This window comes from Thalassophryne amazonica, chromosome 17 (assembly GCF_902500255.1).
Source record: "Thalassophryne amazonica chromosome 17, fThaAma1.1, whole genome shotgun sequence".
In the NCBI taxonomy this organism is placed as follows: Eukaryota; Metazoa; Chordata; class Actinopteri; order Batrachoidiformes; family Batrachoididae; genus Thalassophryne; species Thalassophryne amazonica.
In genome coordinates this window covers 20,176,650-20,192,692 of record NC_047119.1, presented here as the reverse complement: position 1 = coordinate 20,192,692, position 16,043 = coordinate 20,176,650, and the positions used below count along the sequence as shown (strand labels likewise).

At 40.2% G+C, this 16,043-nt stretch overlaps 1 protein-coding gene across 4 annotated transcripts in view; it reads left to right on the top strand.

The window, feature by feature from the left end:
- Positions 1–16,043, top strand: part of ccbe1 (collagen and calcium binding EGF domains 1) — a 112,106-nt gene that overhangs the window by 76,451 nt on the left and 19,612 nt on the right. For 3 of the 4 annotated variants that reach the window (XM_034192740.1, XM_034192742.1, XM_034192743.1), the window contains 3 exons: positions 224–358; positions 3,080–3,217; positions 10,702–10,811. In XM_034192740.1, the coding sequence (XP_034048631.1) occupies positions 224–358; positions 3,080–3,217; positions 10,702–10,811 (383 nt within the window). The remainder of the gene's footprint in view (positions 1–223; positions 359–3,079; positions 3,218–10,701; positions 10,812–16,043) is intronic. The other variant, XM_034192741.1, reaches the window with a different exon arrangement.

Below are 16,043 nucleotides of genomic sequence, written 5' to 3'. Positions count from 1 at the left end.
AACTGTGTGGATGTCTATTAGGTAAAAATACATTTGGACTCATATCATTATGTCCCATAAGGTCTCTGCTTTGCATGTTTTTCTCTTGTTTTAGCCTAATTCAGAGACTAATAACCTGTGACAATCTGGACTGAGAGTCATTTGAGCTAATATGACATTCTGCTCATGTGTTCTTACCTTTCCATTGTTGAAATTCCTCATAAATCATTGCATATTTCTGTAGATTATGACGTATGTGCTGGCGCCCCCTGTGAGCAACAGTGTACAGATCATTTTGGTCGGGTGGTGTGCACCTGTTACCCTGGTTACCGATATGATCGTGAGCGCCACAGGAACCGAGAAAAGCCCTACTGTCTAGGTGAGACATCACTGTTGGTTCACTTTGTCCATAATGTTAAGGTGAGAGAGCAGTGCATGTGCAGTATAATTAGAAAAAGGACATTTAGGTTATGCACTTCAGGTGCATAGAAAAAGCAAAGAAAGAAAAGAAAAAGCCTTAAATTTTTTTTTCTGTATTGAATTTTATGGAATAAGTTGGAAACAAATATTCCAAATCATCTGGTTAATGGTGCAGTCTCTTTTGATTTTTCCACAAAATTCATATCATGTAGTTGGTGTTGAAATCGAGTTATTATAAAGTATCTTTTATCTATGTTCTATCTTGCAAAATTGCAGCCAATTTTGCCAATTAGCTCAGGTGTGATGTCATTCCCAGTCGCAACGTGGAATGTGGCATAATGTAGAGAGTTTGTGCTGCAAGATCTTGCAGGCGAGACAACATGAAGGTTTGAAGTTGAGGATGTGTTTAATGAACATTGAGAACTCAGGATTTCTGATTTTCACCTAGGGAAAAAAAATAAATGCATGTCCAGCAGACGATCAGCAAAACTTTCATGTTAGTATGTCCAGTTTGTATATTAGGTTCTTGCTGATATGGATCTCTGGTGGCCTTTGTTTAATAGCTGGGTGCACCACTTTGTTTCTTCTTCTGCTTAACCCTCAAGCGACCAAACTATTTTAGCAACTAATATGACTGAGTGGGGTTATTTATGACCCCATTGACTTTATATTGGAATAGTTCTATATAAATGAAAATTCAGTAAGGTATATCTTATATATTATATTCCAGTTCTAAGGTGGAACTATGCCAGTATACAAAGGTATATCTAAAAAGGAAAAGGAAAATAGGAGAGTAGAAAAGAGTAGAGTAGAGCCACTTAGGTGCCTGGTCTTGAGAACCAGGGATGGTAGGTTAAAAAGCTTTTTTATCCCATGGGAACTCTCCCTACCAACCCAAGCAGCTCAAGAAAAAGGTATAATATATAATATAAGTAATAAGACATAAGAAGGATAAGACATCACAGGAGAAGATTGTTATCAAACACAAAGGAACCAACTATTTTGTAAGCTACGATGAACGTTGCTAAGGCCGGCTAGATAAGCTAACGTTAGCTGTTAGGTATAACTAATTGTACCCCACTCCTCCAATATTTACTTAAATATAATAATATTAAAAAGGGGGGAACAAGAAAGTGTGTAGAAATGTATATGGAGACATAAGTACATATATTTGCAGAAAAGAGAAAAACGGCGGTCGTTTATTCACCAAACCTGCAGCTGCTAGTGTTACACATCTTGCTCTTTCTTCTTCTTCTGCTATATTTTTAACATAGTATTCAGTAGCTTCGCCCTCGTGTGGGAACACATGTAATTACAGCTGATCATCCCAGTAACCACTTAAAGTGTTAAACATTAAACTAGCATATATATATATATATATATATGGTGAATGAGGGTGAGACAGCCTATTAGATAATTAATAGCTAATAGGCTAAGCTATAATTGTAGCAGCATAACTCTATAAACAAAGGCTCAGATATAATATGTTATAGGTTTTATCTAAGGTTTACCCTATTTGTTAGGTTATGGTTAGCTAACCTAGGTAGAAGAAATTCCATCGTCTACATGTTTTTTAATGGGAACCCCAAACTTAGATATTATTTCTTGATGTCTATTAGAAAATCTTTTGAACTGAAGAACCAATTTGTTATACAGAAACCCTTGTTTAACTAATCTACTATTAAGTTTATGTTATCTAGTGGAAAAACTTTGGTAATTATCACAGATGTGACCAATTCTGACTAATTGAGAGGTGTAAACACCGTATGTAGGTTTACTCGGTATGTTACTACTCATGCAAGGAAATTTTACAATATGAAAGTTAAAATCATCCCATTTGTCGAAAACAGCTGTACTAAACTATCTATAATGCTCAACTCTATATCTAAGTATGAGAGTTTTTTTTTTTTATTGTTTTCTGTAGTCTTTTTTTAGTTCTATGATTGTTTTAGGGTTTGTCATATTTATTTCACTCTCTGAAATATTTGTCCATCGTCCTTTTCATCCTCACTCTGAGCATCAAGAATCAGTCTTGATACTTGTGCGGCTGTAAATCTTGCTATTCTAGGTCTGTTGGCTTCCCTGCAAAACACTAAAATATAATGATTAGAGTTGGCAAATTACAATACCATCTGAAGGTATAATGTCAAAAACCTCATAGATCTTCCCGGGGTCATAAGTGACCTCACATAAATTTGGATCAGCCGATACTTGCGATAAATGCAGGACAAATAGACTGACAAATTCATGGTAGGAAACATTTTTCCAATTAAAATTAGAAAAATAGTGCCCAGGGTCATAAATGAGCCCACTCGGGGACTTGAGAGTTAAATTTCCTTTGTTTTTTTCTTTTTGTTTTTTTTTTTGTTTTTGGACTTTCAGTCACAGCTGAAGGTTTACTATGTTTCTTCACCTCCATGATGTTGGCACTGACCACGTGGTCAAAATTCTAAAATGTTTCCAGAAAAGGCTAATTTTGTTATTATTGGCTACTGTGAATCATTGATTTGCATACTAAGAAACAAAATAACAGTGATGTCAAAGACGATCTTTTTCACGCGCAACTTAACTGATTAAAAAAAATAAAAAGGGACTACACTTACTTTTGTCTAGTGTTAAAACTTTTTGCTTTTTTCTAAAATATTTGTCTATTTCTCTTTCTGCCTCTTCAACAATGAAGACATTGACGAATGTGCAGACAAAAATGCAAGCGTTTGCTCTCAGATCTGCATCAATTCTGCAGGGAGCTACAGGTGTGAGTGTGAGAAAGGATATTTCCTGGAAAAGGATGGCAAAACATGCACCATGGGGGAGAGAGGTGAGGATAGCGCTCTTACTCAGACGTTTTCTTTTTTCAGGTTCACGTGTGAGTGCGATGTGGATGCGACCACACATTATTTGGTTTGCAGAATGATCCAGCTGGTAGTCATTAAATTTCAGCTCCTTACGCTTGTCAGAATGGTTCTGTCTCTCAAATAACTGACCCCCTAAAGTGACCCACCCACCGGTGACTCCTGGACTTTCTGGATTTGCTGGGTGTGTATGAAGACAACATCACAAATGGTTTTGGAGATTAAAAAAAACAACAGAAGCTTTGCCAGTGAAGCAGTCAGGAGCTGGAGATTTGTTGCTTCCTCTCATGAGTTTATCTGCCATTACTAAACCGTGGAGGAGAAACTGGAGAGTGAGAAATGAAGGGACTTGTAGACACGCTCCTGCTTCGTGTCCCGCTGGTTTGCAGCACGTTATAGAAGGAAACAAAAAAAGCCTGTCCAGACACTTTCTCTCAGCTATGAAATATATGCATATGTGCAGGGGAGCCTGTTTTACCTACTCCTCCCTCTCTTTCTCCAAAGCTGAAAGATTATTCCATAAACTTTAATATTTTATTAGGTTTCTAAATAAAGATCATTTTGGCTGACTATGTCCCCAAAGCGCTGACCAACACGCACTCACCGGAGGAGCAGAATAGCAATACTTTGTGTCATTTGGTGCCAAGAGATCCTTTGTTACCTCATGAGACTAACATGAGGAATATCACTTTGGTTGTGAGGGAACATCGTGTGTTGCATTTCTTTGGGCATGATCTGGCATTCAGGTGAATCATTGTTGAGGACCCCAGCAGCCGGAGAAGGCCAAGGGGATGTCCACATTTATCCTGGCGGTAGCAGATAGATGGTTACTTTCAGCAGGTGGGGTTGGATCAGATGTCTTCCTGGGTGGTTGCCTTCCAGGATCCAAAGAGATTCTCTGGTGTTAATAGTGAGTCCCTTCAGCTGCTGCCTTGTTTTTACTTGGGGTTGCCACAGCAGATCCAAATCAAAATGCAGATCCTTGGATCCCATAGCCACTCTGTCAGAGCTCCAGTATTCATCTATGGAGAGAGGACGACCTTCCAAAAGAACAACCATCTCTGCAGCAATCCACCAGTCAGGCCTGTATGGTAGAGTGGCCGCCATTCCTTCATAAAAGGCACATGGCAGCCCACCTGGAGTTTGACAAAAGGTGCCTAAAGGACTCTCAGGCCATGAGAAACAAAATTCTCTGGTCTGATGAGACAAAGATTGAACTCTTTGGTGTGAATGCCAGGTGTCATGTTTGGAGGAAACCAGGCACCATCCCTACAGTGAATCATGGTGGTGGCAACATCATGCTGGGGAGATGTTTTTCAGCAGCAGGAACTGGGAGACTAGTCAGGATTGAGGGAAAGATGAATGCAGCAATGTACAGAGACATCCTGGATGAAAACCTGCTCCAGAACGCTCTTGACCTCAGACTGGGGCGACGGTTCATCTTTCGGCAGAACAATGACCTTAAGCACACAGCCAAGATATCAAAGGAGTGGCTTCAGGGCAACTCTGTGAATGTCCTTGAGTGGCCCAGCCAGAGCCCAGACCTGAATCTGATTGAACATCTCTGGAGAGATCTGAAAATAAGCCCCATCCAACCTGATGGAGCTTGAGAGGTGCTGCAAAGAGGAATGGGCAAAACTTCCCAAAGATAGGTGCACCAAGCTTGTGACATCATATTCAAGAAGACTTTGAGGCTGTAATTGAAGAGTTCAGATGCAAAACCCAGTAAGTGTTCTTCTCTTTAAATGGAGAAAAATGCAGTTGAAAATGGAGATTTAAAGGAAACCATATTTGGAAATACACAGACTTTCATCAATAAAATGAAAACAGTTTGTTCAAATTCTTTCATATTTTGCACACTGATGGTCCCCTTCACAGCCAAGTACATGTTGGTCTCAACTAAAAATTTATGGTTTAGGAGATACTGGGTTTTGCATATGAACTCTTCAATTGCTGCCAAAGGTGCATCAACAAAATACTGAGCAAAGGGTGTGAATACTTACGTACGTATGATTTCTTAGTTTTTTATTTTTGTTGTCATTATGGGGTGTTGTGAGTAGAATTTTGAGGGGGAAAAATGAATTTACTTCATTTTGGAATAAGGCTTTAACATAATAAAATGTGTAAAAGGTGAAGTGCTGTGAATACTTTCTGGATGCACTGTAGGTATGCTGACTTGGTGATGGGCAGGGAAAGGAGTTTTTGATTGTGGAAGGAAACCAGAGAGCCCAGAGGAAACCCACCCAGACACAGAGAGAACATGCAAACTCCACACAGAAATTAGGCGGGATGCGATTGCAGGAGCTTTTTGTTGTGAGGCAAGAGTGCTAACCACCACCATGCCACCGGTGGTGGATGAGCAGGACCAGATCATGTTCCCAGAGCTGACCCGGCCTTTGTCCCAGTATACCAATGCGTGGAATTAGGCTTCTAGTGATACGTCTGAAGTAATTATATATATATATATCCACTAAACACTCCCTCCAATTTGGGCAGTCTGTTTAAGAAGTAAATTTCCCAGTTCTCTTTCTGCCTGTCAAAGGCTGCCGCTGCTGCATCAATGTCACTGCTGCTGCTCAGCCCTGTGTCCACCCAAACATCCCCCTGTGGGCTCTGACTGGGGGAAATTTGTATATCTTATCATCATTCTGCAATATCACAAGCAAGCATCTGCAGGGAGTGATGAGGTCAGACCCTAGATGCCAAACTCGAACTATATTCTGCTGTTGCAATAAATATGCTTAAATGTGAGTTTTCTGACTGAACTCCAGCTATGGTTCATGGTAAGCTGTTCAAAATTGCAAGTATTTTTTTTTTTTTTTACCAAATTTTCTATAAATACTATTCTCTGGCTTGCCATGTTCAAGTGTGTGTGTGTGTGTGTGTGTGTGTGTATATATATATATATATATGTATATGTATATATATATATATGTATATGTGTGTGTGTGTGTGTGTGTATATGTACAGTAGTGTTCAGAATAATAGTAGTGCTATGTGACTAAAAAGATTAATCCAGGTTTTGAGTATATTTCTTATTGTTACATGGGAAACAAGGTACCAGTAGATTCAGTAGATTCTCACAAATCCAACAAGACCAAGCATTCAGGATATGCACACTCGTAAGGCTATGAAATTGGTCTATTAGTAAAAGAAAGTAGAAAAGGGGGTGTTCACAATAATAGTAGCATCTGCTGTTGACGCTACAAACTCAAAACTATTATGTTCAAACTGCTTTTTTTTTTAGCAATCCTGTGAATCACTAAACTAGTATTTAGTTGTATAACCACAGTTCTTCATGATTTCTTCACATCTGCGAGGCATTAATTTGTTGGTTTGGAACCAAGATTTTGCTCATTTACTAGTGTGCTTGGGGTCATCGTCTTGTTAAAACACCCATTTCAAGGGCATGTCCTCTTCAGCATAAGGCACATGACCTCTTCAAGTATTTTGACATATCCAAACTGATCCATGATACCTGGTATGCGATATATAGGCCCAACACCATAGTAGAAGAAACATGCCCATATGATGATGCTTGCACCACCATGCTACACTGTCTTCACTTTGAACTGTGGCTTGAATTCAGAGTTTGGGGGTCGTCTCACAAACTGTCTGCGGCCCTTGGACCCAAAAAGAACAATTTTACTCTCATCAGTCCACAAAATATTCCTACATTTCTCTTTAGCCAAGTTGATGTGTTCTTTGGCAAATTGTAACCTCTTCTGCACATGTCTTTTATTTAACAGAGGGACTTTGCGGGGGATTCTTGCACATAAATTAGCTTCACACAGGCGTCTTCTAACTGTCACAGCACTTACAGGTAACTCCAGACTGTCTTTGATCATCCTGGAGCTGATCAATGGGTGAGCCTTTGCCATTCTGGTTATTCTTCTAACCATTTTGATGGTTGTTTTCCGTTTTCTTCCACACGTCTCTGTTTTTTTGTCCATTTTAAAGCATTGGAGATCAGTGTAGATGAACAGCCTATAATTTTTTTGCACCTGCGTATAAGTTTTCCCCTCTAAAATCAACTCTTTAATCAAACTACGCTGTTCTGCTGAACAGTGTCTTGAACATCCCATTTTCCTCAGGCTTTCAAAGAGAAAAGCATGTTCAACAGGTGCTGGCTTCATCCTTAAATAGGGGACACCTGATTCACACCTGTTTGTTCCACAAAACTGACGAACTCACTGACTGAATGCCACACTCTTATTATTGTGAACACCCCGTTTTCTACTTTTTTCTACTAATAGCCCAATTTCATAGCCTTAAGAGTGTGCATATCATGAATGCTTGGTCTTGTTGGATTTGTGAGAATCTACTGAATCTACTGGTACCTTGTTTCCCATGTAACAATACGAAATACGAGGTCTGTTAGAAAAGTATCCGACCTTATTTTTTTCAAAAACCATATGGATTTGAATCACGTGTGATTGCGTCAGACAAGCTTGAACCCTCGTGCGCATGCGTGAGTTTTTTTCATGCCTGTCGGTTGCGTCATTCGCCTGTGAGCAGGCTTTGAGTGAGGTGTGGTCCACCCCTCTCGTCTATTTTTTATTGCGAATAAATGTCTGAACGATTTGGATCTTTGCTGCATCAATTTTTTTCCAGAAACTGTAAGAGACCTCGAGGTGGACACCGTTTGAAAAATTAATATGGCTTTCAGGGATGATTTTATGGGGATTAAACAGATTAAGGAGTATTACTGCCCCTTTAAGGACAGCCCACAACTGCTGAGAGCGCAGCGTGCTCCCAGCGCCGATGGACAGGCTGACATCCCGTACAAACAACCAGATCATTTCCAACGTGAAAGCTTTGTTGATCCGGGACCTCGTCTGACTTTCACAAAAAGGCAGAAGATGTGGACATCAGCACTTTGTCCGCCACATTCCACCGTTAGAGGAGGTTTTTTTTCATGGAAAAAGAAGCCGAGGGACGCGCCAAGGAGCCGTTCATTACGCGGGACAAAACCACCTCGGTGTTGGTCTCATAGGACGACTTAAAGGTGGATTTCAGATGGATTCCGGTTGCTTTCCAGTCGTGTGAATATCCGATTGTGATTGTGCATGAGCTGGACATGCCAGAACATGTCCTGTGAGGCTTCATCACGGCGTTTCTTTTCGCCAGAGGACAAGTTGGGACATGTCCAGCTCTCCACAAGTTCTTTTATACTGTCCCAACTTGTCCTCTAACACGCCGAAACGGAGGTGTTCCTTTGTCTCGCTTCATCAGCGAATCAGTCGTGACGCGCGAAGCCTCCGCGCGGCTTTCCATGACAAAATCTCTTGTTAAAAGTGAAATCTGCTGGAAAATGGCTGATGTCCAGGTCTTGTGATAACCAGAGAAAGAGCACACGACGGTCTCGTATCCACAGAGCCATCAGCTTAGAAATGATCCAGTGGTTTGTGCTGCGTCGTCGCAGCTCGCAGCGCGGCGCACCGACCGTCCTTTAAAGGGGTCCTTAAACCTGTAGTTAAAGTCCTTATTCTCTGTGAAGCCCGTAAAATTTTCACTGAAAGCCAGATAAATTTTTCGAATGGTTTCCAGGTGCCAGTCTCTAACAGCTTCTGGAAAAAAAGTCCTTTTCATTCCGCCATTTCCAGACAATGAAAATCCGACGAGGGGGCGGGACCACTCCTTCCACAAGGCGTGCTCACAGGCGAATGACGTCACCGACAGGCGTGGAAAAACTCACGCATGCGCACGAGGGTTCAAGCATGTCTGACGTAAAAACATGAATGAAATCCATATAGTTTTTGAAAAAAATAAAAAGATACGATACTTTACAGACAGACCTCGTATGTGTGTGTGTATGTATGTATGTATGTGTATATATATATATACACTCAACAAAAATATAAACGCAACACTTTTGGTTTTGCTCCCATTTTGTATGAGATGAACTCAAAGATCTAAAACTTTTTCCACATACACAATATCACCATTTCTCTCAAATATTGTTCACAAACCAGTATAAATCTGTGATAGTGAGCACTTCTCCTTTGCTGAGATAATCCATCCCACCTCACAGGTGTGCCATACCAAGATCCTGATTAGACACCATGATTAGTGCACAGGTGCCTTAGACTGCCCACAATAAAAGGCCACTCTGAAAGGTGCAGTTTTGTCACACAGCACAATGCCACAGATGTCGCAAGATTTGAGGGAGCGTGCAATTGGCATGCTGACAGAAGGAATGTCAACCAGAGCTGTTGCTCGTGCATTGAATGTTCATGTCTCTACCATAAGCCGTCTCCAAAGTCGTTTCAGAGAATTTGGCAGTACATCCAACCAGCCTCACAACCGCAGACCACGTGTAACCACACCAGCCCAGGACCTCCACATCCAGCATGTTCACCTCCAAGATCATCTGAGACCAGCCACTCGGACAGCTGCTGAAACAATCGGTTTGCATAACCAAAGAATTTCTGCACAAACTGTCAGAAACCGTCTCAGGGAAGCTCATCTGCATGCTCGTCGTCCTCATCGGGGTCTCGACCTGACTCCAGTTCGTCGTCGTAACCGACTTGAGTGGGCAAATGCTCACATTCGCTGGCGTTTGGCATGGAGAGGTGTTCTCTTCACGGATGATGCGAAGGAGATGTGTTGCACTGCATGAGGCAAATGGTGGTCACACCAGATACTGACTGGTATCCCCCCCCCCCCCAATAAAACAAAACTGCACCTTTCAGAGTGGCCTTTTATTGTGGGCAGTGTAAGGCACACCTGTGCACTAATCATGGTGTCTAATCAGCATCTTGATATGGCACACCTGTGAGGTGGGATGGATTATCTCAGCAAAGGAGAAGTGCTCACTATCACAGATTTCGACTGGTTTGTGAACAATATTTGAGGGAAATGGTGATATTGTGTATGTGGAAAACGTTTTAGATCTTTGAGTTCATCTCATACAAAATGGGAGCAAAACCAAAAGTGTTGCATTTATATTTTTGTTGAGTATATATATATATATATATATATATATATATATATATATATATATATATATATATATATATATATATATATATATATTGTTGTTAGGACGAGCATCTTCTCACATTAGTGCAGACTTTAAGGTTCTTCTGCTCACATATAAAAGACTGCATGAATATGCTGCTCCTTATCCTGTTGAAATTATTGAGCCATATGTGCTGCCACATGGCCTGCTGTGTCAGGACGCTGGCCTGCTGAGTGCTCCAAGCATGATGAAGAAGTTGATGGGCTGTAGAGCCTCTTCCTCTCAGGCTTCATTTCTGCGGAACAATTTATGAGCCGACATTAGGCCGGTATACTCTGCAGAAGTCTTAAAATCAAAGCTGAAAACAACAATGGTATTTAAACCAACCAGATATGATCATTGCTTTGTCTTTTCACTGCTGTCTTCTCAAAGGAAAATTTTCTGGTGATATGTGTGACAGAAACATTTTTTTTCCCCAACTCCCAGCAGTTCACCTCTTTGAGACAGCCGACAATGTCATGAATGTTGGAACGTGTTCAGCCACCTGTGACGACTTTTACCAGATCAAGGCGTCCATCTTACAGCTGAAACAGAAGGTAAACCTCACAAAATAACAGACTGCACACGTTAACAAACAGTTGGATAGATAAAGCTAGGTATCATCTGCGTAACAATGAAAATTTAAGCAATGCCGTCTAATAATACTGCCTAAGGGAAGCATGTATAAAGTGAATAAAATTGGTCCTAGCACAGAACCTTGTGGAACTCCATAATTAACCTTAGTCTGTGAAGAAGATTCCCCATTTACATGAACAAATTGTAATCTATTAGATAAATATGATTCAAACCACCGCAGTGCAGTGCCTTTAATACCTATGGCATGCTCTAATCTCTGTAATAAAATTTTATGGTCAACAGTATCAAAAGCAGCACTGAGGTCTAACAGAACAAGCACAGAGATGAGTCCACTGTCTGAGGCCATAAGAAGATCATTTGTAACCTTCACTAATGCTGTTTCTGTACTATGATGAATTCTAAAACCTGACTGAAACTCTTCAAATAGACCATTCCTCTGCAGATGATCAGTTAGCTGTTTTACAACTACCCTTTCAAGAATTTTTGAGAGAAAAGGAAGGTTGGAGATTGGCCTATAATTAGCTAAGATAGCTGGGTCAAGTGATGGCTTTTTAAGTAATGGTTTAATCACTGCCACCTTAAAAGCCTGTGGTACATAGCCAACTAATAAAGATAGATTGATCATATTTAAGATCGAAGCATTAAATAATGGTAGGGCTTCCTTGAGCAGCCTGGTAGGAATGGGGTCTAATAGACATGTTGATGGTTTGGATGAAGTAACTAATGAAAATAACTCAGACAGAACAATCGGAGAGAAAGATTACCGGCATCACTGAAAGCAGCCAAAGATAACGATACGTCTTTGGGATGGTTATGAGTAATTTTTTCTCTAATAGTTAAAATTTTATTAGCAAAGAAAGTCATGAAGTCATTACTAGTTAAAGTTAAAGGAATACTCAGCTCAATAGAGCTCTGACTCTTTGTCAGCCTGGCTACAGTGCTGAAAAGAAACCTGGGGTTGTTCTTATTTTCTTCAATTAGTGATGAGTAGTAAGATGTCCTAGCTTTACGGAGGGCTTTTTTTTATAGAGCAACAGACTCTTTTTCCAGGCTAAGTGAAGATCTTCTAAATTAGTGAGACGCGATTTCCTCTCAAACTTACGGGTTATCTGCTTTAAGCTGCGAGTTTGTGAGTTATACCACAGAGTCAGGCACTTCTGATTTAAAGCTCTCTTTTTCAGAGGAGCTACAGCATCCAAAATTGTCTTCAATGAGGATGTAAAACTATTGACGAGATACTCTATCTCACTTACAGAGTTTAGGTAGCTACTCTGCACTGTGTTGGTATATGGCATTAGAGAACATAAAGAAGGAATCATATCCTTAAACCTAGTTACAGCGCTTTCTGAAAGACTTCTAGTGTAATGAAACTTATTCCCCACTGCTGGGTAGTCCATCAGAGTAAATGTAAATGTTATTAAGAAATGATCAGACAGAAGGGAGTTTTCAGGGAATACTATTAAGTCTTCAATTTCCATACCATAAGTCAGAACAAGATCTAAGATATGATTAAAGTGGTGGGTGGACTCATTTACATTTTGAGCAAAGCCAATTGAGTCTAATAATAGATTAAATGCAGTGTTGAGGCTGTCATTCTCAGCATCTGTGTGGATGTTAAAATCGCCCACTATAATTATCTTATCTGAGCTAAGCACTAAGTCAGACAAAAGTTCTGAAAATTCACAGAGAAACTCACAGTAACAACCAGGAGGACGATAGATAACAACAAATAAAACTGTTTTTTGGGACTTCCAATTTGGATGGACAAGACTAAGAGTCAAGCTTTCAAATGAATTAAAGCTCTGTCTGGGTTTTTGATTAATTAATAAGCTGGAATGGAAGATTGCTGCTAATCCTCCGCCTCGGCCCGTGCTACGAGCGTTCTGGCAGTTAGTGTGACCCGGGGGTGTTGACTCATTTAAACTAACATATTCATCCTGCTGTAACCAGGTTTCTGTAAGGCAGAATAAATCAATATGTTGATCAATTATTATATCATTTACTAACAGGGACTTAGAAGAGAGAGACCTAATGTTTAATAGACCACATTTAACTGTTTTAGTCTGTGGTGCAGTTGAAGGTGCTATATTATTTTTTCTTTTTGAATTTTTATGCTTAAATAGATTTTTGCTGGTTATTGGTGGTCTGGGAGCAGGCACTGTCTCTACGGGGATGGGGTAATGAGGGGATGACAGGGGGAGAGAAGCTGCAGAGAGGTGTGTAAGACTACAACTCTGCTTCCTGGTCCCAACCCTGGATAGTCACGGTTTGGAGGATTTAAGAAAATTGGCCAGATTTCTAGAAATGAGAGCTGCTCCATCCAAAGTGGGATGGATGCCGTCTCTCCTAACAAGACCAGGTTTTCCCCAGAAGCTTTGCCAATTATCTATGAAGCCCACCTCATTTTTTGGATACCACTCAGACAGCCAGCAATTCAGGGAGAACATGCGGCTAAACATGTCACTCCCGGTCCGATTGGGGAGGGGCCCAGAGAAAACTACAGAGTCCGACATTGTTTTTGCAAAGTTACACACCGATTCAATGTTAATTTTAGTGACCTCCGATTGGCGTAACCGGGTGTCATTACTGCCGACGTGAATTACAATCTTACCAAATTTACGCTTAGCCTTAGCCAGCAGTTTCAAATTTCCTTCAATGTCGCCTGCTCTGGCCCCCGGAAGACAACTGACTATGGTTGCTGGTGTCGCTAACTTCACATTTCTCAAAACAGAGTCGCCAATAACCAGCGTTTGATCCTCGGCGGGTGTGTCGCGGTTAGAAATGTGAACGGGTTGGCGGTGTACACGGGGCTTCTGTTTAGGACTACGCTTCCTCCTCACATTCACCCAGTCGGCCTGCTTTCCCGGCTGCTCGGGATCTGCCAGAGGGAAACTAACGGCGGCTAAGCTACCTTGGTCCGCACCGACTACAGGGGCTTGGCTAGCTGTAGAATTTTCCACGGTGCGGAGCCGAGTCTCCAATTCGCCCAGCCTGGCCTCCAAAGCTACGAATAAGCTACACTTATTACCAGAGGTGTCAAGTAACGAAGTACAAATACTTCGTTACTGTACTTAAGTACACTTTTTAGGTATCTATACTTTACTCCTTTACTTATTTTTCTGCCTACTTCTGACTTCTACTCATTACATTTTCACACAAGTATCTGTACTTTCTATTCCTTACATTTATCAAACAAACAGCCTCGTTACTCTTGGCTTCAGTTTAATGTTTATATATATATATATTTCATGTCATGTGCGCCTGTAATCAACTTTTCTGCAGCGCGGCTTTGCTTTGAACCGTGAACCAATCCAAGCAGTGGTTCGCAGATTGAAGCAATGCTTCGACCTATTGCTTCGTTTATTCTTTCTTTCTTCCGCTTAATTTCCCCCCGCTAAAACCCTAAAGAGCATACGTCTGTGAGTATTATTTACCTTTTCTATGTTAAACCGACCTGTTATGGTCTTCTGAAACAGTTGATAGATGTATTTTATAACTTAAAAACAGGAGCGACGCTAACGCGTTAGCATGTCTATGGCATTTTCAATGTTAAAAGTTAGCATTAAGCATCACGTTCGGGTGCATTTGTTTTCAAATTGTAATATTTCTTAAATTTATTTTTGTTTATATATTAATAATCTAATGATTATTATATACAATTTTAGAGAGAGGCAAAAAGAACCTGAATAGAAACACAACAGAAAATATAAAAGCAATGAACATACATAAATAAATACATACATACATAAATAAATAAGTGTTTCCTGTGAACACCTAGTGACTACCTCCACTTCATCCCTGTCTTATTTAATGACAGTTTGTTTCGGTCAAAACATATTTTCAATGTGTTAACTTTCTTCAGTGATTTCCTCCAGAACTATCTGCCAAACTAGAAAACTGCTGCATCCTTGTAAGAGCAGAATACTACTGAAATGAATTTGAATAAGGAAAGTTGTATTTTTTTTTTCTTCGCTAAATGGATGCTGCACTCACTGCAGTTTATTGTCTGGAATAGTCCCAGATTGCATTTCACAGCTTCTAGAATTGAAACATTTTCATGCAGGTGGTGTTGGGGGTAATTTTGGGTTTGGGGTCTTGGGCCACATGTAGAACGAATCAGTTTTTAAATTAAGCTTTCAATTCATATAGTGGCATCTACATTTTTTTTTTTTAAAGGTTACTTTATACTTTTATACTTTAAGTAGGTTTTGGAGCACATGCTTTTTCACTTTTACTTGAGTAAAGAGGTCAAGTTGATACTTCAACTTTTACCAGAGTGTTTTTAAACTGCAGTATCTGTACTTCTACTTAAGTAACAAATGTGTGTACTTTTGACACCACTGCTTATTACAAGTACCATTACTGCTAAAGGAGGCCGAGGAATAACTAAACATTTCACACCCAGAGCAGAAAAGTGCGGGAGAGACAGGAGAAGCCGCCATGCTAAACCGGCTAAGAGCTAGTAGCTGCGCTAAGCTAGCGGATTCCTAAAAACACACAAAGTAAATAATTTAGAGGTGATTCAGCAGAGGGAGTGCTTTAGTTAAGGCACGTGAAGATTACACTGTGAAACAAATCGTTATCTAGGTAACTAGATCAATCTAACTGCGCAGATTAAACAGATACAGAAAAACACCGCTGTGCTCCGGAACAGGAAGTGATACAATACCGCAGTGAGAACCAACCACCAGTAGAGGCAAGCAAGAGCAAAAAAAAAGTATTTCCAGTGGTCTGCACAGCTCAGCTAACAGCTAATTAGCAAAGCTATCTTTTTGTTAGCGGATTACCATTTAGTGAACCAATAGGGGATGAATTAGCGTCCAGGAATTTGCTTTAAGTCAGCAAGCATTTTTTTTTAAATAAAGTTTATTGCTCGAAGACATTTGTGTAATCATAAATCCTAAAATCATTTCATGCTTGTTGCTATTGGCGATTGTACCCAATAAGCGAAATCGACACATCGCGTGAAGCTAGCAAGGATCACCTGAAGGAGACGGAAGAGTTGGAGGCCAAACCAGATGAAGGGAATTGAATATATTTATTTGCTGTTTGTAATTTTATTGCTTAAAAATATTATTTGTTTAATCCTTTCTATAGTGTGAATAAATTGTATGTTGAATGTAAGATACTGTTTAATTTTGTTTGTTTAATAAGTTATTCACAGCTTTTTGGGACTCAGTGTCAGCATATTA